The 26,259-nt window shown below is 50.3% G+C and overlaps 1 protein-coding gene across 5 annotated transcripts in view; it reads left to right on the forward strand.

Moving 5' to 3' along the window:
- Positions 1 to 26,044, forward strand: part of FER1L6 (fer-1 like family member 6) — a 274,935-nt gene extending 248,891 nt beyond the window's left edge. For 4 of the 5 annotated variants that reach the window (XM_066578811.1, XM_066578813.1, XM_066578810.1 and 1 more), the window contains 5 exons: positions 1,603 to 1,701; positions 1,900 to 2,141; positions 3,505 to 3,668; positions 5,701 to 5,801; positions 23,427 to 26,044. In XM_066578811.1, the coding sequence (XP_066434908.1) occupies positions 1,603 to 1,701; positions 1,900 to 2,141; positions 3,505 to 3,668; positions 5,701 to 5,801; positions 23,427 to 23,607 (787 nt within the window). In that variant the 3' untranslated portion in view covers positions 23,608 to 26,044. Of the gene's footprint in view, positions 1 to 1,602; positions 1,702 to 1,899; positions 2,142 to 3,504; positions 3,669 to 5,700; positions 5,802 to 23,426 lie in introns of those variants that run through there. The other variant, XM_066578814.1, reaches the window with a different exon arrangement.
- The last annotated feature ends 215 nt before the right edge of the window (positions 26,045 to 26,259 follow it).

Raw genomic sequence — 26,259 nt, forward strand, 5'->3', positions numbered from 1 at the left:
CAAGATTTGATATGGGGGGCATGGAGGTTCTAGTACCCTGTTGTACCTCTTCTAGCTTGGATACAAGATTTGATATGGGGGGCATGGAGGTTCTAGTACCCTGTTGTACCACCTCTAGCTTGGATACAAGATGTGATACAGGGGGCATGGAGGCTTTATTTCCCTGTTGTACCACCACTAGCTTGGATACAAGATGTATTTCGGGCAGCATGGATGTTCTAGTACCCTGTTGTACCACCTCTAGCTTGGATACAAGATGTGATACGGGGGGTATGGAGGGTCTAGTACCCTGTTGTACCACCTCTAGTTTGGATATAAGATATGATACAGGGGTCCATGGAGGCTCTACTTCCCTGTTGTACCACCTCTAGTTTAGATACAAGATTTGATACGGGGGGCATGGAGGTTCTAGTACCCTGTTGTACCGCTTCTAGCTTGGATACAAGATTTGATACGGGGGGCATGGAGGCTCTAGTACCCTGTTGTACCGCCTCTAGCTTGGATACAAGATTTGATACGGGGGGCATGGAGGTTCTAGTACCCAGTTGTACCACCTCTAGCTTGGATACAAGATGTGATACAGGGGGCATGGATGCTTTAGTTCCCTGTTGTACCACCTCTAGCTTGGATACAAGATTTGATACGGGGGGCATGGAGGGTCTAGTTCCCTCTTGTACCACCTCTAGCTTGGATACAAGATGTGATATGGGGGGCATGGAGGCGCTAGTACTCTGTTGTACCTCCTCTAGGTTGGATACAAGATTTGAGACGGGGGGCATGGAAATTCTAGTACCCTGTTGTACCACCTCTAGTTTGGATACAAGATGTGATACGGGGGGCATGGAGGCTCTAGTACCCTGTTGTACCGCCTCTAGCTTGGATACAAGATGTGATACGGGGGGCATGGAGGCTCTAGTTCCCTGTTGTACCACCTCTAGCTTGGATACAAGATGTGATACAGGCAGGTATGGAGGCTCTAGTACCCTGTTGTACCGCCTCTAGCTTGGATACAAGATGTGATACGGGGGGCATGGAGGATCTAGTACCCTGTTGTACCTCCTCTAGCTTGGATACAAGGTGTGATGCGGGGGGCTTGGAGGCTCTATACCCAGTTGTACCACCTCTAGCTTGGATACAAGATGTGATGCGGGGGGCATGGAGGCTCTAGTTCCCTGTTGTACCGCCTCTAGCTTGGATACAAGATGTGATATGGGGGGCTTGGAGGCTCTAGTACCCTGTTGTACCACGTCTAGCTTGGATACAAGATGTGATACAGGCAGACATGGAGGCTCTAGTGCCTTGTTGTACCACCTCTAGCTTGGATACAAGATGTGATACGGGTGGGCATGGAGGTATACAAATTCTGAATGGTATCATCCACATATCGCTCCACATTTGCTGTAACTGAGCCTCCAGATCATGTAAAGTCGTAGGTTGCGGACGCTGGCTTCCCAGATGGTCCCATACATGGTGATAAATCTGGTGACCGGGCGGCCATGGATGGTGATAATCTACTGATAGCCGCTCACGGCTGCCGTCTCTATAATATATATATATATATATATACACGTTTTACATTACTTGTATTTTATGTTCCAACAGCTATGAATTACGGATCATCATTTGGAATACGGAGGATGTGATATTGGAGGATGAGAATATATTCACTGGACAAAAATCAAGTGACATCTATGTCAAAGGGTAAGAATCCTCCACTGGGTGCAGGGATCCTATAGACGGGTGTTATGTGCTGGGCCGTGGACTAGGCCCTGGAACTGGGAGAGCATCTGATCTGACAGAGCATGCTGGGAGTTGTAGTTTCTCATTGGTTGCCACCAGAGTCTTGCTTTACATATCCATCCCGTAAACCTGAGTCTTGTTCACCTCTGATATTTCTAGGTGGTTGAAGGGTCTTGAGGACGACAACCAGGAGACAGACGTTCACTACAACTCTCTGACGGGAGAAGGCAATTTCAACTGGCGCTTCGTCTTCCCTTTTCATTACTTGCCTGCAGAAAAGCAAGTTGTGGTCAGTAAACGAGAAAACATCTTCTCCCTGGAGAAGACGGAGCGTAAACTTCCGGCCGTGCTCCTGCTCCAGGTGTGGGACTTTGACAGACTTTCATCTGATGACTTCTTGGGTATGTAGTGCAGATGCTCCACGGTATCTTCGTAGAGCGCTCCATCACTCCATATTCTGGCATCTTAAGCCTCAAACCTTCCAAGGAGTTGAAGTGTAGCGAAGTTTCCAAGGGCTTTTCTAGAATACTCCAGGTTCTCCTCACCCGCCTTGTTGGCACCCTGTTTCATGTCTGCAAGCTCTGATGTTTCAGGTCGTTTCCCCCATTTTCCTGTTGCTCCGCGTTTTGCATTCTACTTTTAAGGAAGAGGATGTGTAACAAGACTAGCATTCTGCAATTGGTTCATGTCCTGGCTTCCTTGCCCTTATTTCCCATGCCGCATTGCACTGTCTCTGGTCCAATCAGCAGGGAGGCAGTATCTGAATCTCTGCCCCTCTGCTCTTCCAGGACATTCAGGCATTTAGAAACATTCTGGCCAAATGGTTGGTAAACCCACTATAATGTGTGCAGAGACATGTGCCTACACGCTGTGGAGGTTGTTATCACAGTGTCTGCAGATCTGTCAGCCTGCAGTCTCTCAACCGCCTGTGCAGATAACACCTCCCCTGTGTCCCTGTTACTACAGAAGCTCTGTACCTAATGACAGACAGTGGATGGCAGAGGAACTGGAAGGGAGCCCCCTAGTGGCGGCCACTTCAGATGTCATTTACAGCAGTAAAGCCAATACAGGTATATTACAGGAATGATGAGACCAACACGAGCTGGTAGACGAGCGGAAGTTGTCTATGATATAAAACCTACAAGCATTAGATCCTGTTTACCATCATTTCTCCCTAAGATTTGGGTTTAGAGACCAGGAAAAAGGTTGCCCCCACAATTTCTTAGAAACTTGTCACATTTAAAGGATGATGGGTTGGCTCTGCTGACTTTCAAAAAAGGATAGTGGGGTTTGGTAAAGGCACCTTAGGTGCCCGGCCAGGTGCCCAGCCAGGTGCCCAGCCATGTGCCCGGCCATGTGCCCGGCCATGTGCAGTGATATACATGGTGGATCCCCAAAATCTCTATTTTTCTCATTTATGACACAGACGCCAATCGAGCCATATCTAAGGCACCTTGGAGAGTGAAGAGTTAAATACCAAAAATAGAAAGACCCCCACCACCATGACCACACTGACCAACAGCGGTTCCGGGCAGAGTTTTGAGGGGTTGAGTTATAGTCATGTATACTGCTGATACAGCAAACAATGGGGCTTCCATCAAGATATGTGGCCCTTATTGCAGATTCAGGGGCCCCGCTGTAACTGCCTCAATGACCAACAAGCTCACTAATTCTACATATGAGTACCAGAATAGGAGGCTTACACCCCGGCTGTTATTTCCGTACAGATTATCTCTGCTTCTCATTAATTTGCCCATTTTGCAGGTTCAATGGAATTAAATCTAAATGGATTCCATCGTGGAGCCAAAACGGCCAAGAGCTGCGAGCTGAGCATGGCCACCAGCCTGAAGGAGGAGAACAAGATCTCCATCTTCCAGCAGAAGAGGATTCGAGGGTGGTGGCCATTTGTGAAGTCCGGGGAACTGACGGTAAGCCCCGCCTCCTCTCTGTATCACATGCACTGGTCGTTGTAGACATTCCACTCCTATCAAGGGCGGTTTAAGATGTGCTCCAAAGTTACTTCAGAAGTTTATCAAAACTGAACATATTTCCGGCACTTTTGTCGTGTATCGGGCCGGCACATCACCCGGTAGCCCCGAGTTGTTGGATCAGTCAATAAACAGGAAGTGAATTCATAACTAACAAATGAATCAGCTAAACCAGGAAAGTCCTGACACCCCCGTTTAACTGATACAATCATGAGAATATTGTCTTCCAGTTCGTGAAAGTAATAATTGGGAGGGCAGCTGCATATTTTGGTGGAGAAGATGTTTTTGGCGGCCATTTTGAACTCCACCATATTGTATTCAGATCAGGTTGTTACATGTGAGGGGGTCATGTGATATATCAGTCTTGGCTAGAATTTACTCAGAAACATGCTGGAAGTGTCAGTTTTGTGCCATCTTTACTTGTTTTGGAGTTAGGTGGGGTCAAAATTGCACAAAGTGCTTTACATGACGTGTTTCCTGTGTCTGCTATTCTGGCGGATGCAGATGGTTAAACGTATAATCCAGTCTTCATGAACACACTGGACGACTGCAGGGGAGATTTCTTCACAGGACTGCAGGAATCGCCATTTCAGGTAAACCATATTACATTTTTTTCTGCATTCACAGGGGCTTCTAAATGGCCCCAGTGTTAAAGGGGTTGTCCCGCGCCGAAACGGGTTTTTTTTTTTCTCAATAGCCCCCCCCCCCCCCCCTCCCCTCGTTCGGCGCGAGACAAACCCGATGCAGGGGTTTAAAAAAAAAAACGTTTAGTACTTACCCGAATCCCCGCGCTCCGGTGACTTCTTACTTACCTTGCGAAGATGGCCGCCGGGATCTTCATCCTCGGTGCACCGTGGGCTCTGTGCGTTCCATTGCCGATTCCAGCCTTCTGATTGGCTGGAATCGGCACACGTGACGGGGCGGAGCTACGAGGAGCAGCTCTCCGGCACGAGCGGCCCCATTCAGAAGGGAGAAAACCGGACTGCGCAAGCGCGTCTAATCGGGCTATTAGACGCTGAAATTAGACGGCACCATGGAGACGGGGACGCCAGCAACGGAGCAGGTAAGTGAGTAACTTCTGTATGGCTCATAATTAATGCACAATGTACATTACAAAGTGCATTAATATGGCCATACAGAAGTGTATACCCCCACTTGGTGCCGCGGGACAACCCCTTTAAGTCTGATGACCTTGGTGGCCATCTTACCGCACCTCTGCACCCAATCCAGTGGGCAGAGCATTGGACATCCAGCAGTCTGCACCACCCTGCTGAAAGGAACACGGGAACTCGCTGTTCTCACTGCCCACCGATGGCAATACGGAGTTCTGTAACATCCGGAAGGACCTCTGCAGAGTAAGTGATCCCTCAATGGAAGAGGGCCCTGGATGTCAGACACCATTGACCCTAAACAAGTAAAGATGGGGAGAAACGGACACTTCCAGTGTGAATTCTAGCCAAGACTTATCGCTGACACCCTTCCATGTGAAAAACCTGAGCAGAATTCAAAATGGTGAAGTTCAAAATGGCCACCGAAAACCTCTCATCCACCAAAAGTTAATCCTGCCTCCCAATTATTACTTTCACACCTTGGAAGGCAACTTTCTTCTTATTAACCTCAGTTGAATGTGTGTGTTCAGACTTTTGTCTCCACTTGTATTGGATCACCCCTTCTCAACAAGGAGGTCGAGACCTTCACAGCGGGAATCCCCAGGTCTCTGTTAGCTAACTGGTGATGCAACCTCTTTCTTGGGGTTTCCTGTGAAACAACCCTTCTACCATGAGGAAATGAATGGCGCTTATGAAGATGCTGGAGGTAATAAGGCAGCTGGACCAAGTGATGGGAGGACCGGCGGAGGTCGTGGAGCTGCAGGAGGAAACCACTTTCCCCAGCCGGACCTCCGCCGGTCCAGAGAAAAGAGTAAGTAATGAAGGATCTACATCCTCTGTAATCGGTGTGTTCTATTCTCCAGGGTAAAGTAGAAGCAGAATTCCATCTTGTCACGGCAGAGGAAGCCGAAAAGAATCCTGTTGGACGCGCCCGGAAAGAACCGGAACCGTTAGACAAGCCGCAGTAAGTGATAGCGGGTTTAATTCCCATTTGTAGAGTATGGGGTGCCGCCAGCAATCAGCCATAATCTGTGAAGCCATATGCTACAAGTATTTGATCCCCCTGCAGCGCCACCATTGGGCAGCGGGGGGCGCTGTAGTAAGACACAAATGACCTTAGAAGTTGTTGTTAAACCTTTTTAGCACTGATCTTCCATAACGAAGAACTTCAAATCTACATACTGTTGGAAATGATAAAACGGGGGTAGTCGTTAAATCTCAGGGTGGAAATCAGGTGGAGAGTAAAAGTGCAGAGGTGACAAACATGAGGCATCCGGGCGGCTCGGCACTTGTCCCTCGCGTGAACGACAATAAGTCAGAAAATCAATCGGCACAGAATGTTGGACCTAAAAGCAACATGAAGGACAACAAAAGAGGACATTTACTTTAGAGGAACACTTATACTAGAAAAGGATGATAACAGAAAGCAGGAGAGACTCTCAGCCCCACTGAACGATTTTCTACATGTCCTTGAAACACAAAGTCTTGTAGAAATCCTGCAAGGAACAAAGGGTTAATGTTCCTCTGATCTATTCCATCTTCACCTGGAGACACCTGATGGGAAAGGGGAGGCTCCTGCTGCAGCCAGCTGCTTACAGCAATGGAGGGAGGCTCCTGCTGCAGCTGGCTGCTTACAGCAAAGAAAAGGGAGGCTCCTGCTGCAGCCAGCTGCTTACAGCAAAGAAAAGGGAGGCTCCTGCTGCACCTGGCTGCTTACAGCAACGGGGGAGAGACTCCTGCTGCAGCCAGCTGCTTACAGCAAGGGGGAGAGGCTCCTGCTGCAGCCAGCTGCTTACAGCAAGGGGGAGAGGCTCCTGCTGCAGCCAGCTGCTTACAGCAAGGGGGAGAGACTCCTGCTGCAGCCAGCTGCTTACAGCAAGGGGGAGAGACTCCTGCTGTAGCCAGCTGCTTACAGCAAGGGGAGAGGGGCTCTTGCTGCAGCCAGCTGCTTACAGCAAGGGGGAGAGGCTCCTGCTGCAGCCAGCTACTTACAGCAATGTGGGAGACGCTCATGCTGCAGCCGGCTGCTTACAGTAATGGGTAAAGGCTTCTGCTGCAGCCGGCTACTTACAACAATGGAAAGTCACTCCTGCTGCAGCTGGCTACTAACAGCATTGTGGGAGAGGCTCCTGCTGCAGCCGGCTACTTACAGCATTGTGGGAGAGGCTCCTGCTGCAGCCAGCTGCTTACAGCTAGGGCGAGAGATTCCTGCTGCAGCCAGCTGCTTTCAGCAAGGGGAGGAGGCTCCTGTTGCAGTCGGCTGCTTACAGCAATGTTGGAGAGGCTCCTGCTGCAGCCGTCTGCTTAGAGCAAGGAGGAGAGGCTCCTGCTGCAGACGGCTGCTTAGAGCACAGGGGAGAGGCTCCTGCTGTAGCCAGCTACTTACAGCAAAGTGGGAGAAGCTCCTGCTGCAGCCATCTGCTTACAGCATTGTGGGAGAGGCTCCTGCTGCAGCCGGCTACTTACAGCAATGTGGGAGAAGCTCCTGCTGCAGACGGCTTCTTAGAGCAAGGGGGAGAGGCTCCTGCTGCAGACGGCTGCTTAGAGCAAGGGGGAAAGGCTCCTGCTGCAGCCGTCTGCTTAGAGCAAGGGGGAGAGGCTCCTGCTGCAGCCAGCTACTTACAGCAATGTGGGAAAAGCTCCTGCTGCAGCCATCTGCTTACAGCATTGTGGGAGAGGCTCATGCTGCAGCGAGCTACTTACAGCAATGTGGGAGAAGCTCCTGCTGCAGCCGGCTGCTTACAGCAAGGGGGAGAGGCTCCTGCTGCAGACGGCTGCTTAGAGCAAGGGGGAGAGGCTCCTGCTGCAGCCGGCTACTTACAGCAATGTGGGAGAAGCTCCTGCTGCAGCCGGCTGCTTACAGCAAGGGGGAGAGGCTCCTGCTGCAGCCGGCTACTTACAGCAATGTGGGAGAAGCTCCTGCTGCAGCCGGCTGCTTAGAGCAAGGGGGAGAGGCTTCTGCTGCAGACGGCTGCTTACAGCAATGTGGGAGAAGCTCCTGCTGCAGCCGGCTGCTTACAGCTAGGGTGAGAGGTTCCTGCTGCAGCCAGCTGCTTTCAGCAAGGGGGAGAGGCTCCTGCTGCAGCCGGCTACTCACAGCAATGTGGGAGATGCTCCTGCTGCAGCCGGCTGCTTACAGCAAGAGGGAAAGGCTCCTGCTGCAGCCGTCTGCTTAGAGCAAGGGGAAGAGGCTCCTGCTGCAGCCAGCTACTTACAGCAATGTGGGAGAAGCTCCTGCTGCAGCGAGCTACTTACAGCAATGTGGGAGAAGCTCCTGCTGCAGCCGGCTGCTTACAGCAAGGGGGAGAGGCTCCTGCTGCAACTAGATGCTTACAGCAATGTGGGAGAGGCTCCTGCTGCTGCCGGCTACTTACAGCAATGTGGGAGAGGCTCCTGCTGCAGACGGCTACTTACAGCAATGTGGGAGAAGCTCCTGCTGCAGCCGGCTGCTTATAGCTAGGGCGAGAGGTTCCTGCTGCAGCCAGCTGCTTTCAGCAAGGGGAAGAGGCTCTTGGACGTTGGCCATCCAGGTGTTCTAATGTATCTACACAGTTACACACATGATACTCACTGATGACTGCTGCTCACATCCTGCCGCCGCTCACACCCCGCTGCCGCTCGTATTTAAATATCATTGGATGTTGTCTTTGTCTCTTTGAATAATAAATAGAGATGAGCGAGCACCAAAATGCTCGGGTGCTCGTTACTCGAGTCGAACTTTTCGCGATGCTCGAGGGTTTGTTTCGAGTAACGAACCCCATTGAAGTCAATGGGCGACCCGAGCATTTTTGTATTTCGCCGATGCTCGCTAAGGTTTCCATTTGTGAAAATCTGGGAAATTCACGAAAGTGATGGGAACGACACAGCAACGGATAGGGCAGGCGAGGGGCTACTTGTTGGGCTGCATCTCAAGTTCCCAGGTCCCACTATTAAGCCACAATAGCGACAAGAGTGCCCCCCCCCCCTAACAATTTTTACTTCGGACAAACCCTCATTAGCAAGGCATACCTTAGCTAAGCACCACACTACCTCCAACAAAGCACAATCACTGCCTGCAGGACACTCCACTGACACTTCTCCTGGGTTACATGCTGCCCAACCTCCCCGCACGACCCAGTGTCCACAGCGCACACCAAAGTGTCCCTGCGTAGCCTTCAGCTGCCCTCATGCCACACGTTGGCCTCATAGCCACACCACCCTCATGTCTATTTATAAGTGTGTCTGCCATGAGGAGGAACCGCAGGCACACACTGCAGAGGGTTGGCAGGGCCAGGCAGCGACCCTCTTTAAAAGGGGCGGGGCGATAGTCCACAATGCTGTACAGAAGCAATGAGAAATCCAATCCTGTGCCACCTCCATCAGGAGCTGCAAACGTGGGCATAGCAATGGGGAAGCCATGTGCCACACAGTATTCATTCTGTCAAGGTGTCGCATAGCTCAATCCACACTGCAAGGGGAAAGCCGTCAGCGCTCTGCCCCCTACCCAAGTCAGTCAGTGCCTTTGTGCCAGACAGGTCAAACACCGCAATGGGAACTAAGTGTGCACCAACAGCATACGTGGGTCCTAGGAAACCCAAGACATTAACAAAAAATAGATCTGAGCGGCCAAACATGGCAGACTTGCACCGCGCCGACGACATAGGCCTCGGCCCACAGCTTCAGCAATCGTAGGCAGGAAGCGGACTTTCACTGCACCCAGGACATAGGCCTCTGCACAAACCCTCAGCAATCGCGTGTCTACAGCGGACTCCTATGCTAGCGTAGCTGTGCACGTCTCATTAGCGCTGTATTGCTCCTGTAGTTTGTCCCATTGCAGTGCCCCGGATAGTAGAGCTAACATCAGATTAAATACAGGTGGGCTTCGGCCCACACTGCATGCCCCAGTCAGACTGGGGTTCTTTAGAAGTGGACACATGCAGTTACAACTCCGTGTGGACCGACAGCATGGGTGGGTCCCAGGAACCCACCGGCGGTACATAAATATATCCCATTGCAGTGCCCAGCACAGCTGAGGTAACGTCAGATTACATGCAGGTGGGCTTCAGCCCACACTGCATGCCACAGTCTGACCGGTGTTTTTAATACATAGACACTGGCAGGAACAAATCCCTAATGTGAAGTCCCTGTGGACCCACAGCATGGGTAGCTCCCTGGAACCCATCGGCGGTACATAAATGTATCCCATTGCAGTGCCCAGCACAGCTGAGGTAACGTCAGATTTAATGCAGTTTGGCTTCGGCCCACAGTGCATGCCCCAGTCAGACTGGGGTTCTTTATAAGTAGACACATGCAGTTACAACTCCGTGTGGACCGACAGCATGGGTGGGTGCCAGGAACCCACCGGCGGTACATAAACAAATCCCATTGCAGTGCCCAGCACAGCTGAGGTAACGTCAGATTAAATGCAGGTGGGCTTCGGCCCACACTGCATGCCCCAACCTGACCGGGGTTTTTAATACATAGACACTGGCAGGTACAAATCCGTAATGTGAAGTCCCTGTGGACCCACAGCATGGGTGGCTCCCTGGAACCCATCGGCGGTACATAAATGTATCCCATTGCATTGCCCTGCTCAGCAGAGCTAACATCAGATACAATACAGGTGGGCTTCGGCCCACCGTGCATGCCCCAGTCAGACTGGTAATATGTACCTTAACAGTAACCGCGTTGGTGGGAATGTGGTGGCGACTGCGGACCTAGTAGCGCGGTTTTATTTAGTTGGTTTTCGGAATGTGGCCAGGATTAAGTGGGCCGTGGCGGGGGGATGGTGGGGGAGCTCTCTTGTTGTGTCGGTAAAGGTGAAATTCTTGGACTGCCACCAGACGGACCAATGCAAAGGTATTTGCCAAGAATGTTTTCATTGTTGGAGGAGGAGGGGGATGTTTTTGAGGCACTACGTGTCCTCTCCACGTGTCCGTGGTGATATGCACCTTAACAGTAACCGCGTTGGTGGGAAATGGCCTCGCCACCATCATATCTTTGGGAAGCCTCTGTTTCCACACCCCAGTGACATAGCATTAGCAGCAGTATAGGCAGAGCCCAGAATTAGTAACATTTCTGCAGTCCCATTAGGGACAGGCCCCAGTAACATATCACTAGCAGCATTATAGGGGGAGCACAGAATTAGTTCCATTTCAGTAGTAGTAGCAGTCAAGACAGGCCCCAGTAACAATTCCGAAGCAGCAGTATAGGTGGAGCACAGTCTTAGTTCCATTTCAGTAGTAGTAGCAGTCAAGACAGGCCCCAGTAACAATTCCGAAGCAGCAGTATAGGTGGAGCACAGTCTTAGTTCCATTTCAGTAGTAGTAGCAGTCAAGACAGGCCCCAGTAACAATTCCGAAGCAGCAGTATAGGTAGAGCACAGTCTTAGTTCCATTTCAGTAGTAGTAGCAGTCAAGACAGGCCCCAGTAACAATTCCGAAGCAGCAGTATAGGTAGAGCACAGTTTTAGTTCCATTTCAGTAATAGTAGCACTCAAGACAGGCCCCAGTAACAATTCCGAAGCAGCAGTATAGGGGGAGCACAGTTTTAGTTCCATTTCAGTAGTAGTAGCAGTCTGGACAGGCCCCAGTAACATATCACTAGCAGCAGTATAGGGGGAGCATGGTCTTAGTTCCATTTCAGTAGTAGTAGCAGTCCAGACAGGCCCCAGTAACATATCACTAGCAGCAGTATAGGGGGAGCACAGTATTAGTTCCATTTCAGTAGTAGTAACAGTCAAGACAGGCCCCAGTAACAATTCCGAAGCAGCAGTATAGGTGGAGCACAGTCTTAGTTCCATTTCAGTAGTAGTAGCAGGCTAGACAGGCCACAGTAACAATTCCGAAGCAGCATTATAGGGGGAGCACAGTATTAGTTCCATTTCAGTAGTAGTAGCAGTCAAGACAGGCCACAGTAACATATCACTAGCAGCAGTATAGGGGGAGCACAGTATTAGTTCCATTTCAGTAGTAGTAGCAGTCCAGACAGGCCCCAGTAACATATCACTAGCAGCAGTATAGGGGGAGCACAGTATTAGTTCCATTTCAGTAGTAGTAGCAGTCAAGACAGGCCCCAGTAACAATTCCGAAGCAGCAGTATAGGTGGAGCACAGTCTTAGTTCCATTTCAGTAGTAGTAGCAGGCTAGACAGTCCCCAGTAACATATCACTAGCAGCAGTATAGGGGGAGCACAGTATTAGTTCCATTTCAGTAGTAGTAGCAGTCAAGACAGGCCCCAGTAACAATTCCGAAGCAGCAGTGTAGGTGGAGCACAGTCTTAGTTCCATTTCAGTAGTAGTAGCAGGCTAGACAGGCCCCAGTAACATATCCCTAGCAGCAGTATAGGGGGAGCACAGTATTAGTTCCATTTCAGTAGTAGTAGCAGTCAAGACAGGCCACAGTAACAATTCCGAAGCAGCAGTATAGGGGGAGCACAGTATTAGTTCCTTTTCAGTAGTAGTAGCAGTCCAGACAGGCCCCAGTAACATATCCCTAGCAGCAGTATAGGGGGAGCACAGTATTAGTTCCATTTCAGTAGTAGTAGCAGTCCAGACAGGCCCCAGTAACATATCACTAGCAGCAGTATAGGGGGAGCACAGTTTTAGTTCCATTTCAGTAATATTAGCACTCAAGACAGGCCCCAGTAACAATTCCGAAGCAGCAGTATAGGGGGAGCACAGTCTTAGTTCCATTTCAGTAATAGTAGCACTCAAGACAGGCCCCAGTAACAATTCCGAAGCAGCAGTATAGGGGGAGCACAGTTTTAGTTCCATTTCAGTAATAGTAGCACTCAAGACAGGCCCCAGTAACAATTCCGAAGCAGCAGTATAAGGGGAGCACAGTATTAGTTCCATTTCAGTAGTAGTAGCAGGCTAGACAGGCCCCAGTAACATATCACTAGCAGCAGTATAGGGGGAGCACAGTTTTAGTTCCATTTCAGTAATAGTAGCACTCAAGACAGGCCCCAGTAACAATTCCGAAGCAGCAGTATAGGGGGAGCATAGTTTTTGTTCCATTTCAGTAATAGTAGCACTCAAGACAGGCCCCAGTAACAATTCCAAAGCAGCAGTATAGGGGGAGCACAGTCTTAGTTCCATTTCAGTAATAGTAGCAGGCTAGACAGGCCCCAGTAACATATCACTAGCAGCAGTATAGGCGGAGCACAGTTTTAGTTCCATTTCAGTAATAGTAGCACTCAAGACAGGCCCCAGTAACAATTCCGAAGCAGCAGTATAGGGGGAGCACAGTCTTAGTTCCATTTCAGTAATAGTAGCACTCAAGACAGGCCCCAGTAACATATCACTAGCAGCAGTATAGGGGGAGCACAGTATTCGTTCCATTTCAGTAGTAGTAGCAGTCAAGACAGGCCCCAGTAACAATTCCGAAGCAGCAGTATAGGTGGAGCACAGTCTTAGTTCCATTTCAGTAGTAGTAGCAGGCTAGACAGGCCCCAGTGACATATCACTAGCAGCAGTATAGGGGGAGCACAGTTTTAGTTCCATTCCAGTAATAGTAGCACTCAAGACAGGCCCCAGTAACATATCACTAGCAGCAGTATAGGGGGAGCACAGTATTCGTTCCATTTCAGTAGTAGTAGCAGTCAAGACAGGCCCCAGTAACAATTCCGAAGCAGCAGTATAGGTGGAGCACAGTCTTAGTTCCATTTCAGTAGTAGTAGCAGGCTAGACAGGCCCCAGTAACATATCACTAGCAGCAGTATAGGGGGAGCACAGTTTTAGTTCCATTCCAGTAATAGTAGCAGTCTAGACAGGCCCCAGTAACATATCACTAGCAGCAGTATAGGGGGAGCACAGTTTTAGTTCCATTCCAGTAATAGTAGCACTCAAGACAGGCCCCAGTAACAATTCCGAAGCAGCAGTATAGGGGGAGCACAGTCTTAGTACCATTTCAGTAGTAGTAGCAGTCAAGACAGGCCACAGTAAGAATTCCGAAGCAGCATTATAGGGGGAGCACAGTCTTAATTCCATTTCAGTAGTAGTAGCAGGCTAGACAGGCCACAGTAACAATTCCGAAGCAGCAGTATAGGGGGGAGCACAGTATTAGTTCCATTTCAGTAGTAGTAGCAGTCCAGACAGGCCCCAGTAACAATTCCGAAGCAGCAGTATAGGGGGAGCACAGTCTTAGTTCCATTTCAGTAGTAGTAGCAGGCTAGACAGGCCACAGTAACAATTCCGAAGCAGCAGTATAGGTGGAGCACAGTCTTAGTTCCATTTCAGTAGTAGTAGCAGTCTAGACAGGCCCCAGTAACATTCCCTTTTGCAGCAGTTTAGGGAGATAACAGTCTCTTTCACATTTCAGTAGTTGCAGTATAGACAAGGCCCCAGTTACATTTATGTAGCAAAAGTGTATGCCAACCCCACACACCTTGCTGTACCATGAGTGCAGGCGAAGCCCATAAAAATTACTAGGATTACACTGTAGGCGAGGGCCCAAAAAAATTGGTGTACCAACAGTACTAATGTACCTCAGAAAAATTGCCCATGCCCAACCAAGAGGGCAGGTGAAACCCATTAATCGCTTTGGTTAATGTGGCTTAATTGGTAACTAGGCCTGGAGGCAGCCCAGTTAAAATAAAAATTGGTTCAGGTGCAAGTTTCAACGCTTTAATGAGAATTGAAACGTATGAAAATTGTTTACAAAAGTAATATGAGTGAGCCTTGTGGGCCTAAGAAAAATTGCCCGTTCGGCGTGATTACGTGAGGTTTCAGGAGGAGGAGCAGGAGGAGGAGGAGGAGGAATATAATACACAGATTGATGAAGCAGAAATGTCCCCGTTTTGGATGGTGATAGAGAACGATGCTTCCATCCGCGGGTGCAGCCTACGTATTGCTTACGTATCGCTGCTGTCCGCTGGTGGAGAAGAGAAGTCTGGGGAAATCCAGGCTTTGTTCATCTTGATGAGTGTAAGCCTGTCGGCACTGTCGGTTGACAGGCGGGTACGCTTATCTGTGATGATTCCCCCAGCCGCACTAAACACCCTCTCTGACAAGACGCTAGCCGCAGGACAAGCAAGCACCTCCAGGGCATACAGCGCGAGTTCAGGCCACGTGTCCAGCTTCAACACCCAGTAGTTGTAGGGGGCAGAGGCGTCACCGAGGACGGTCGTGCGATCGGCTACGTACTCCTTCACCATCCTTTTACAGTGCTCCCGCCTACTCAGCCTTATCTGGGGAGCGGTGACACAGTCTTGCTGGGGAGCCATAAAGCTGGCAAAGGCCTTGGAGAATGTTCCCCTGCCTGCGCTGTACATGCTGCCTGATCTCCGCGCCTCCCCTGCTACCTGGCCCTCGGAACTGCGCTTTCGGCCACTAGCACTGTCGGATGGGAATTTTACCATCAGTTTGTCTGCCAGGGTCCTGTGGTATAGCATCACTCTCGAACCCCTTTCCTCTTCGGGAATGAGAGTGCAAAGGCTCTCCTTATACCGTGGATCGAGCAGTGTGTACACCCAGTAATCCGTAGTGGCCAGAATGCGTGTAACATGAGGGTCATGAGAAAGGCATCCTAACATGAAGTCAGCCATGTGTGCCAGGGTACCTGTACGCAACACATGGCTGTCCTCACTAGGAAGATCACTTTCAGGATCCTCCTCCTCCTCCTCAGGCCATACACGCCGAAAGGATGACAGGCAAGCAGCATGGGTACCCTCTGCAGTGGGCCCAGCTGTCTCTTCCTGCTCAGGCTCCTCCCCTTCCTCCTCCTCCTCCACGCGCTGAGATATAGACATGAGGGTGCTCTGACTATCCAGTGACATACTGTCTTCCCCTGCCTCCGTTTCCGAGCGCAAAGCGTCTGCCTTAATGCTTTGCAGGGAACATCTCAAGAGGCATAGCAGAGGAATGGTGACGCTAATGATTGCAGCATTGCCGCTCACCATCTGGCTAGACTCCTCAAAGTTTCCAAGGACCTGGCAGATGTCTGCCAACCAGGCCCACTCTTCTGTAAAGAATTGAGGAGGCTGACTCCCACTACGCCGCCCATGTTGGAGTTGGTATTCCACTATAGCTCTACGCTGCTCATAGAGCCTGGCCAACATGTGGAGCGTAGAGTTCCACCGTGTGGGCACGTCGCACAGCAGTCGGTGCACTGGCAGATTAAACCGATGTTGCAGGGTCCGCAGGGTGGCAGCGTCCGTGTGAGCCGGAGCACCTTTCCGAGCAGGTCTGAAAAGTGTGGGTAGCTTTTCAGAAACCGCTGAACCACCAAATTAAAGACGTGGGCCAGGCATGGCACGTGCGTGAGGCTGCCGAGCTGCAGAGCCGCCACCAGGTTACGGCCGCTGTCACACACGACCATGCCCGGTTGGAGGCTCAGCGGCGCAAGCCAGCGGTCGGTCTGCTCTGTCAGACCCTGCAGCAGTTCGGGGGCCGTGTGCCTCTTCTCTCCTAAGCTGAGTAGTTTCAGCATGGCCTGCTGACGCTTGGCCACCGCTGTGCTGCCACGCCACGCGACACCGACTGCTGGCGACGTGCTGCTGCTGACACATCTTGATTACGAGACAGAGGTTGCGTAGGAGGAGGAGCAGGAGGAGGAGGAGGGTGGTTTAGTGGAGGAAGCATACACCGCCGCAGATACCACCACCGAGCTGGGGCCCCCAATTCTGGGGGTGGGTAGGACGTGAGCGGTCCCAGGCTCTGACTCTGTCCCAGCCTCCACTAAATTCACCCAATGTGCCGTCAGGGAGATATAGTGGCCCTGCCCGCCTGTGCTTGTCCACGTGTCCGTTGTTAAGTGGATCTTGGCAGTAACCGCGTTGGTGAGGGCGCGTACAATGTTGCGGGCGATGTGGTCGTGCAGGGCTGGGACGGCACATCGGGAAAAGTAGTGGCGACTGGGAACCGAGTAGTGCGGGGTCGCCGCCGCCATCATGTTTTTTAAAGCCTGCGTTTCCACAAGCCTATACGGCAGCATCTCAAGGCTGATCAATTTGGCTATGTGCACGTTTAACGCTTGAGCGTGCGGGTGCGTGGCTGCGTACTTGCGCTTGCGCTCAAACAGTTGCGCTAACGATGGCTGGACGCTGCGCTGAGAGACATTGCTGGATGGGGCCGAGGACAGCAGAGATGAGCGTGTGGGTAAAGGCTGGGAGACGGTAGTGCCTGTGTCCTGAGAGGGGGGTTGGATCTCAGTGGCAGGTTGGGGCACAGGGGGAGAGGCAGTGGTGCTAACCGGAGGTGGTGAACGGCCTTCGTCCCACCTTGTGGGGTGCTTGGCCATCATATGCCTGCGCATGCTGGTGGTGGTGGCTCCCCGACTGATCTTGGCGCGAAAAACCTTGCACACCACAGTTCGTCGGTCGTCTGCACTCTCAGTGAAAAACTGCCAGACCTTTGAGCACCTCGGCCTCTGCAGGGTGGCTTGGCGCGAGGGGGACCTTTGGGAAACAGTTGGTGGATTATTCGGTCTGGCCCTGTCTCTACCCCTGGCCACCGCACTGCCTCTTTCAACCTGCCCTTCTGCTGCACTTGCCTCCCCCTCTGAAGACCTGTCCTCAGTAGGCTTAGCAAACCAGGTGGGGTCAGTCACCTCATCGTCCTGCTGCTCTTCCTCCGAATCCTCTGTGCGCTCCCCCCTCGGACTTACTGCAATTACTACTACCTGAGTGATAGACAACTGTGTCTCATCGTCATCGTCCTCCTCACCCACTGAAAGCTCTTGAGACAGTTGCCAGAAGTCCCCAGCCTCATCCCCCGGACCCCGGGAACTTTCCAAAGGTTGGGCATCGGTCACGACAAACTCCTCAGGTGGGAGAAGAACCATTTTTTCCCAATCAGGGCAGGGACTCGAGAACAGTTCCTGGGAGTCTGCCTGCTCCTCAGAATATGTCATTTTCATGGAGTGAGGAGGCTGGGAGGAAGGAGGAGCAGGAGCCAGAGGATTCAGAGTTGCAGCAGTGGACGGCGTAGAAGACTGGGTGGTCGATAGATTGCTGGATGCACTTTCTGCCATCCACGACAGGACCTGCTCACACTGCTCAGTTTCTAATAAAGGTCTACCGCGTGGACCCATTAATTGTGAGATGAATCTGGGGACCCCAGAAACTTGCCTCTCTCCTAATCCCGCAGCAGTCGGCTGCGATACACCTGGACCAGGAACTCGGCCTGTGCCCACACCCTGACTTGGGCCTCCGCGTCCTCGCCCCCGTAACGTCCTCTAGGCCTACCCCTACCCCTCAGCATGGTGTATTACCAGTAGTGCAGAAACAGAACGCTGTAATTAAATGTGCCGCTTATTGGCCTGTGGTTGGAGGCTGACTTCGCTTACGGAAAGCACAGCAGAGCCAGGAAACAATTATGCGCAAGCCTGTAGTGAGACGTAGGTGCATATGACTGAGCTTCTGGAATTCACAGCGCAGAACCAGTCAAGTGGCCAAAGGTAGTGGTAGGCCTTAAGTATTTTGCTTCTATTTTTTTAAATGGTGAGGTGAAACACCAGACAGACATCGTATGCAGCGTATATATGTATACTGTTTCCCTCTGGCGGGATGACGGCGATCATGTAACGGGCACAGCAGAGCCAGGAAACAATTTTGTGCAAGCCTGTAGTATTTAGCTGGGTATTAATTAGGACTACTACCCCCAGCAGACACGCAGTACACTGAAGACGGTCACAGGCAGCCCAAATATAGTATTTTTCCCCAATTTTTTTGAAAAAGCCCACTGCCTATATAGCCTGGATATCTCTTTCCCTGCCTCACCAGTACTGCCCCTATACTCTGTAAAATGACTGCAGACTGAGGACGCAATGCTCTGCACGCCCGATATACAAAAAAAAATAAATTGTGCAACACTGCTAAAAGCTGCCTCAACAGTACTGCACACGGTCAGATGTGGCCCTAAGAAGGACCGTTGGGGTTCTTGAAGACGAATATAACACCTAACACTCTCCCTATAGCAGCTACAGCAGGACGGCACTTTCCCTGATCTCTCTCAGCATGCATCTGTGGCGAGCCGCGGGAGGGGCCGATTTTTATACTCGGGTGACACCTGATCTCCCCAGCCACTCACAGCAGGGGGGTGGTATAGGGCTTGAACGTCACAGGAGGAAGTGGTAATGCCTTCCCTGTCTTTCTATTGGCCAGAAAAGCGCGCAAATTTCTCAGGGAAAAATATGAAAGTGACTCAAACACCGCGTGGTGCTCGTCTCTAGTAACGAGCATCCCGAACACGCTAATACTCGGACGAGTACGCTCGCTCATCTCTAATAATAAAGTATTTAGATGATATTTTGGGGATCTTTTGCCTTTGGCTGTTAGGATTGTGCAGTCCGTTATACGGGGCGCCACCTAGTGGTAGAAATGTTTAGTGCAATCTGTATATTTTGCTCTGAGCATAATGTAATACATTTTACTTTGGAATTTCCTGTTAGGGAACTATCTTGTTTCGGCAGAACTAAAAGGGTTTAACCCCTCAGTGACGGCCCCATCGGGAAACTACGTCCTCAGTAAGTGTGCTTTAATCCTAGAGGACGTAGTATTATGCGTCCTCTTAGGATTAATGCCCACTTGCCTGAGGACGTGACAGCTCCATGCTGTCGGTGCCTGCAAGTAGCCGACAGCATGGAGCTGTCATCCCGGGCTTCGGGCAGTCCCCCCCCCGGCATTGCGATCGGCGCTATCCAATGGATAGTACCGATCGCAATAAAGTAAATAAAACAGTGAAAAATGTTAAAGATTCATCTGTCCTGATGGATCGGGTCCATCAGGGCAGCTGAAAATACTCACCCGGCTGGTCCGCAATGTCCCGCGGCGAATGGCTCCTCCGGGACCCGGCGCCGCTCTTCTACGCATGCACGCCAGACATATGACGTTACGCGCATGCGCAGAAGGCCGGGAGCCCCGGCACATTCAAAATCTCCTGGCTCCCGGCTCCTGAAGGTAGCCTGGAACCAGGAGATGTTACCGGGGATCGCGGTGAGCTGTCCCTGGGCCCGCAATCGCCGCTATCCATTGGATAGCGGCGATCGCGAAAAAGTTCAAAAAGTTTTAAAAAAAATACAAGTTTCACCTCCCCTCATGGAACCAATCCATGAGGGGAGGTGAAAATACTCACCTCAGGTCCACAGATGTCCCCGGTGTTCCGGGACCCGAAGTCCCCGTCTGCGCATGCGCGCCCGATGTCAATCATTGGGCGCATGCACAGAGGGGCTCGAGCCCTGGGAAATTTAAAATCCCTCTGCTCCTGGCTGCCATGTGTAGCCAGGAGCAGAGAGATTATACCGGGGACATGATCACTGCTATCCAATGGATGACAGTGATCATGTAAAGTAAAAAAAAAGTGTAAAAAGTGAGAAAAAAAGTTTTAAAAAGTAAAAAAAAAGCTTAAAAAAGTTAAGAAAGCTCACGTTTCATCTCTCATATCCGTGAGGGAGGATGAAATGACGTACCTAAGGCCTGCGGATTTATCTGCGGACCTTACCCCAGCTTCTGCGCATGCGCCCACCGCCAAAATAGCAGGCGCAGCGCAAAAGCCGTGGAATGCCAGGGTGATTTAAAATCTCCCTGCTCCTCGCTACAAAACTGAGCCAAGAGCCTGGCGATGTCACGGGGGTCCGCGGTGAGCGGTTCCTGGTCATGTGTTCGCCGTTATCCAATGGATAATGGCGATCACGTAAAAGTAAAAAAAAGGTGAAGTTTCATCTCCCCTGACCAATGCGATCGGTGAGAGGAGATGAAACTTTTTACCAGAGGCCTCCGTATTTGCACCCTGACGCGATCCTCCTCCGTGAACTTTCCTGGATTCTGCACATGCGACCGCCGGCAAAAAGCCGGACACATGCGCAGGAGTCGGGGAGCACAGGAAACTTAAAACCTCCTTGCTCCCAGCGACCAACGGTTGCCGTGAGCCTGGAGCAGTGACCTTGCTGAGTGGTCGCCGGTCACGTGATTAAAAAGGTAGCGATCTACCTTTGGCCGGTCTCACATGACCGTATAGGAATTACGGATTCCGCATGCATCTGATTCGCGGTAATACGCAGATCAATCGCATTGGATGACACAATTGCGCTCACATTAGCGGGTTGGAATTACGTAATCCACTCACAGAAAAGAGAACGCAGCAGGTTCTATTTTACCGCGGATATCCGCAGCATAGAGCCCATTGTGCTCCATGGTCGCAGATATACCCGCAGCCCATACGCAACTACATTGTATACGGGCTGCGGGTACCCGCGTCATCGCTAAGCGACGGTGCGGGAAATGCAAACAAAAAAAAGTGTACTGCGCATGACTGCATGTGTCAGTAGGCTGTTATGCGCAGTACATTACGCGGCCGTACGCAGCACCACTGCTGAGCTCACAGCTGGGATCCGCTGCAGGCCCCCGCAAGCGGATTCCACCTACGTCCGTGTGAGCCCGGCGTTATTCAGACCGCTACCTGTGATACGTCATTTACAAGAAGACCCGGGAACGCTCGCCTTCATGCAGTCCAGGAGCACCTTGTTGGGCGCCTTCTCTGTGAGACCGCCGCACCTCATCAAGCTTACGGAGACTCACAGAGCGCCACTGCCTACACCCCATCCCGGCCGCTGGGGTCATGAAATACCCCCAAAAAGCATGAGAGGAGGGGGATACCTGGTATTATTGCCCCATGGGCCCATCCCAACCAGCCCCTGTAATTACCTTGGTCTATGGACATACCACACAGTTCACATTATTAGTCTTATCTAAGATTTGGGGAACGCCGAAAAGGGTGCGGAGGAGGGGGGGGGGGTATTTTTAGGGAGTCAATTTTTATTCCGTACAAATGAACAATGGGGCCTGGAATGTATTCAGCTGTGCCCTGCAATCCAACGGGTGCTCCCTCCATTATAGGCTGAGCTATGTCTCCTGTAAGTAGATTAGGGCCACAAGGGGTATGTTTCTGAACTCGGGACAAACAGGGGGATCCATTTTGGGGTGAACGTCTTCATTCCTATGTGTGCTGTACAAAAAAAATGTTTTTAAATTGACAAAATTGACAAAAAAAATGAAAATCGTAATTTTTTCCTTCTGCTTTGCTTAGATTCATTCAAATAGTGTGGGGTCAAAACACACAGTCCACCACTAGAGGAATTTGTTACGGGGTCTAGTTTTCGAAATGGGGTCATTTGAGGGGGTTCCTTATCGTTTTGGCCGCCCAATGGCTCTACGAGTGGGCAATGGGGCCTGGAATTTATTCCATTGTGCCCTGAAATCCAACGGGTGTTCCCTCCATTATAGGCCTTGCCATGTGTCCTGTAAGTAGATTAGGGCCACAAGGGGTATGTTTCTGAACACGGGACAAACAGGAATGAGGACTTTCACCCCAAAATGGATCCCCCTATGTGTGCTGTACAAAAAAAGCTGTTTTTAAATTGATACAACTGCCAAAAAAATGAAAATTGTAATTTTTTCCTTCTGCTTTGCTTAGATTTATTCAAAAATTGTAGGGTAAAAATACACAGTGCACCCCTAGAGGAATTCGTTAAGGGGTCTAGTTTTCAAAATGGGATCATTTGTTGGGGTTCTTTGTCGTTTTGGCCGCTCAAATGTGCTATGGGGACTAAATCACCTTCATGCTAAATTTCTGTTCTGAAAGCCTCCGGCTGCTCCTTACATTTTGGGCCCCGTTGTGCATCCAGACAAAAGATTAGGGCCACAATGGGGATGTCTCTGAACACGGGACAAACAGGGGGATCCATTTTGGGCTGTAAATCCTCATTTTCATGTAAACTATAGGAAAAAAATATGTCTTTAAAACGCCATATATGCAGAAAATATGAAATTTTATTTTTTCTCCTCTAAATTGAATTAATTCCTAAAAAAAACTGTGGATCAAAATCCTCCTGACGCCTCAGTGAATACATTAAGGGGTGTAGTTATTAAAATCAGGTCATTTGTGGGGTATCTATTATTCTGACACCCATGAGCCTTTGCAAACTTGGCTTGGTGTAGGAAAATAAAGTGTTCCTCAAAATGCTGAAAAGTAATGAAAAATTTGTACGTCATCTAAATGGTTAAAAAAAACACAAACGTTTTTCAAACGTGCATCCAGAATAAAGTGGTGGAAAACCAGATGGAAATATATATCTTATAAACAATGTGTACAGCATGTTTGCACATATTTGTGTAATTACAGTTACAAATGTGAAAAAAATGACAATTGTTTCAAAATTTTCCCAATTTTGGCACTTTTAATAAATATACATAAATTCTATGGGTCTATTTTTACCGCCTAAATGAAGCACAACATGTGGAGAAAAAACATCAGAATCACTGGGAGATGCAGAACCTTTACGGAGTTAGGCTATGTTAAGTGACACATGGCAGATTTTCAAAATTTGGCTCCGTTACTAAGGGGTTAAAGGAGTTGTACAAGGTTTGAAAATTGGTCCGTTTTTTCTCTAGCGCCCCTCTTGTCTGTGGGCCGCGCCTGACGTTGCAGTTTTGTCCCAGGTACAAGGGTGGCGCTGCGTTTAGAGAAATAAACGTGTTTTTTATCCCAGACAATCCCTGTCATTTCTTTGCTGCAGCCCGTTAGATGCGAGTGCGAATACTCCAGCTGGCTACATGATGGCGGCCTCTTCATTCATCACCCCCCGCCTCCTATCCTTCTTGTTCTGTCTTGCAGTCGCCCGGACACATCCTTCTCCTGGTTCGTCAATCCCTTCAAGTGTTTCTTCCACCTGATCTGGAGGAATTACAAGAAGTACATCATCATCGCGCTGGTCCTGCTCATTCTGGCCCTGTTTATTGCCCTGTTCGTCTACACGCTGCCCGGCGCCATCAGTCACAGGATTATGAACGGATGAACGTCCCGGGGGGTCTGGAGGATCTACAGCGGAGGGCAGCCAAGGCCAGTCAGATATCTCATCCTGCTGCTCTTCACCTACCACTGATCTTCCACCAGTCAACCCCCAAACTTAGTGCCCAGAACCCCCCTCTGAGCAGTACTGCAGAAAGCTAATGCCACCTGTAGGGGGAGCTCACTGCAATGGGGCCCATAAATTCCCTACAGTATCTAGTGAGCTCCCTCCAGTGGAAGCGGCAGGTAGGTGGATGATTGTGTGAAGGGGAGCTGGGAATTAGGAGCTCTGTTCACAAAGAGCAGAACTCTAATGTCTAAAAAATGTGCACCTATTTAGACACAATAACATTAAATTATAGGTACATTTGTCGCCCGGTCCGCCAGCATTGACCCTTTTACTGTCATAAACCATTTAATAAACTGATTGTTTTTTACCCCCCCCCCCCCCCCGCACACATAGACATTCAGACCTCCAGAGATATTAGATATTAACTCAGAATCATCTCAAACTGTAATGAATTAAAGACATCAGTAGTACATCTGTCATCACCCTGGACCACCAAAGACCCCGTACTAGGCATTACCTGCTGAGTCCCTCTAGACCACCAAAGACCCCGTACTAGGCATTACCTGCTGAGTCCCTCTAGACCACCAAAGACCCCATACTAGGCATTACCTGCTGAGACCCTCTAGACCACCAGAGACACCGTACTAGGCGTTACCTGCTGAGACCCTCTAGACCACCAGAGACACCGTACTAGGCGTTACCTGCTGAGACCCTCTAGACCACCAGAGACACCGTACTAGGCATTACCTGTTGAGACCCTCTAGACCACCAAAGACCACATACTAGGCATTACCTGCTGAGTCCCTCTAGACCACCAAAGACCCCATACTAGGCATTACCTGCTGAGTCCCTCTAGACCACCAGAGACACCATACTAGGCGTTACCTGCTGAGACCCTCTAGACCACCAGAGACACCGTACTAGGCGTTACCTGCTGAGACCCTCTAGACCACCAGAGACACCGTACTAGGCGTTACCTGCTGAGACCCTCTAGACCAGTGTTCCCCAACTCCAGTCCTCAGGGACCACCAACAGGTCATGTTTTCTGGATTTCCTCAGTATTGCACAGGTGATGTAATTATTGTTGGTGCTTCAGACATTTCCACAGGGGTTCTTACCATAGGATATCCTGAAAACATGACCTGTTGGTGGTCTCTGAGGACTGGAGTTGGGGACCCCTGCTCTAGACCACCAAAGACCCCATACTAGGCATTACCTGCTGAGTCCCTCTAGACCACCAGAGACACCTAACTAAGCATTACCTGCTGAGACCCTCTAGACCACCAGAGACACCTAACTAAGCATTACCTGCTGAGACCCTCTAGACCACCAAAGACCACATACTAGGCATTACCTGCTGAGTCCCTCTAGACCACCAAAGACACCATACTAGGCATTACCTGCTGAGTCCCTCTAGACCACCAGAGACACCTAACTAAGCATTACCTGCTGAGTCCCTCTAGACCACCAGAGACACCTAACTAAGCATTACCTGCTGAGACCCTCTAGACCACCAGAGACACTGAACTAGGCATTACCTGTTGAGACCCTCTAGACCACCAAAGACCACATACTAGGCATTACCTGCTGAGACCCTCTAGACCACCAGAGACACAGTACTAGGCATTACCTGCTGAGACCCTCTAGACCACCAGAGACACCGTACTAGGCGTTACCTGCTGAGACCCTCTAGACCACCAGAGACACCATACTAGACGTTACCTGCTGAGACCCTCTAGACCACCAAAGACACCATACTAGGCATTACCTGCTGAGACACTCTAGACCACCAAAGACAACATACTAGGCGTTACCTGCTGAGACCCTCTAGACCACCAGAGACACCGTACTAGACGTTACCTGCTGAGACCCTCTAGACCACCAGAGACACCATACTAGGCATTACCTGCTGAGTCCCTCTAGACCACCAAAGACACCATACTAGGTGTTACCTGCTGAGTCCTTCTAGACCACCAAAGACACCATACTAGGCATTACCTGCTGAGTCCCTCTAGACCTCCAGAGATACTGTACTGGGCACTAATGACTCCGCCCCTCTAGACTGCCAGGGATATAAGTCCTCACTAATCCTTCTATGTAAGAAACTGTGATGCAGTACATATAGAAAGTTGCCATGCCTGTTGTTGTGCCTGGGACTCTATTCCTTGATAAGCTGCTCGGTGAACTGTTATTGGATGCCGTCTACATTTTATTGATTGCACAAATGCTGATCTGGGCAAATTCTGAAACTCTCAACTCATCCGACATTCCTGATGTATTAAGGAAACTGCTGAAATGATATAATGTGCAATGAATCCCAGCCAGTAAATATTACTGCTATGTAGATTCTGCTCCGATCTGTAATAAATGCAACTGCCGTAGAAACTATCCTGGAAGTCTGATGCCTCTTCTTATAACTCATTGCTGTAAGAACTTGAGGGGGGGAGAATGACGACCGCGCAGTCCTAGGCCGCTATACCTAATATTTCTAGACACTATCAAGACTGGTGTTGTACCATTGGATTGGCGCATTGCCAACGTGGTTCCAATTTATAAAAAGGGGACCAAAAGTGAGCCTGGTAACTACAG

Source organism: Eleutherodactylus coqui, chromosome 9 (genome assembly GCF_035609145.1).
Source record: "Eleutherodactylus coqui strain aEleCoq1 chromosome 9, aEleCoq1.hap1, whole genome shotgun sequence".
In the NCBI taxonomy this organism is placed as follows: domain Eukaryota; kingdom Metazoa; phylum Chordata; class Amphibia; order Anura; family Eleutherodactylidae; genus Eleutherodactylus; species Eleutherodactylus coqui.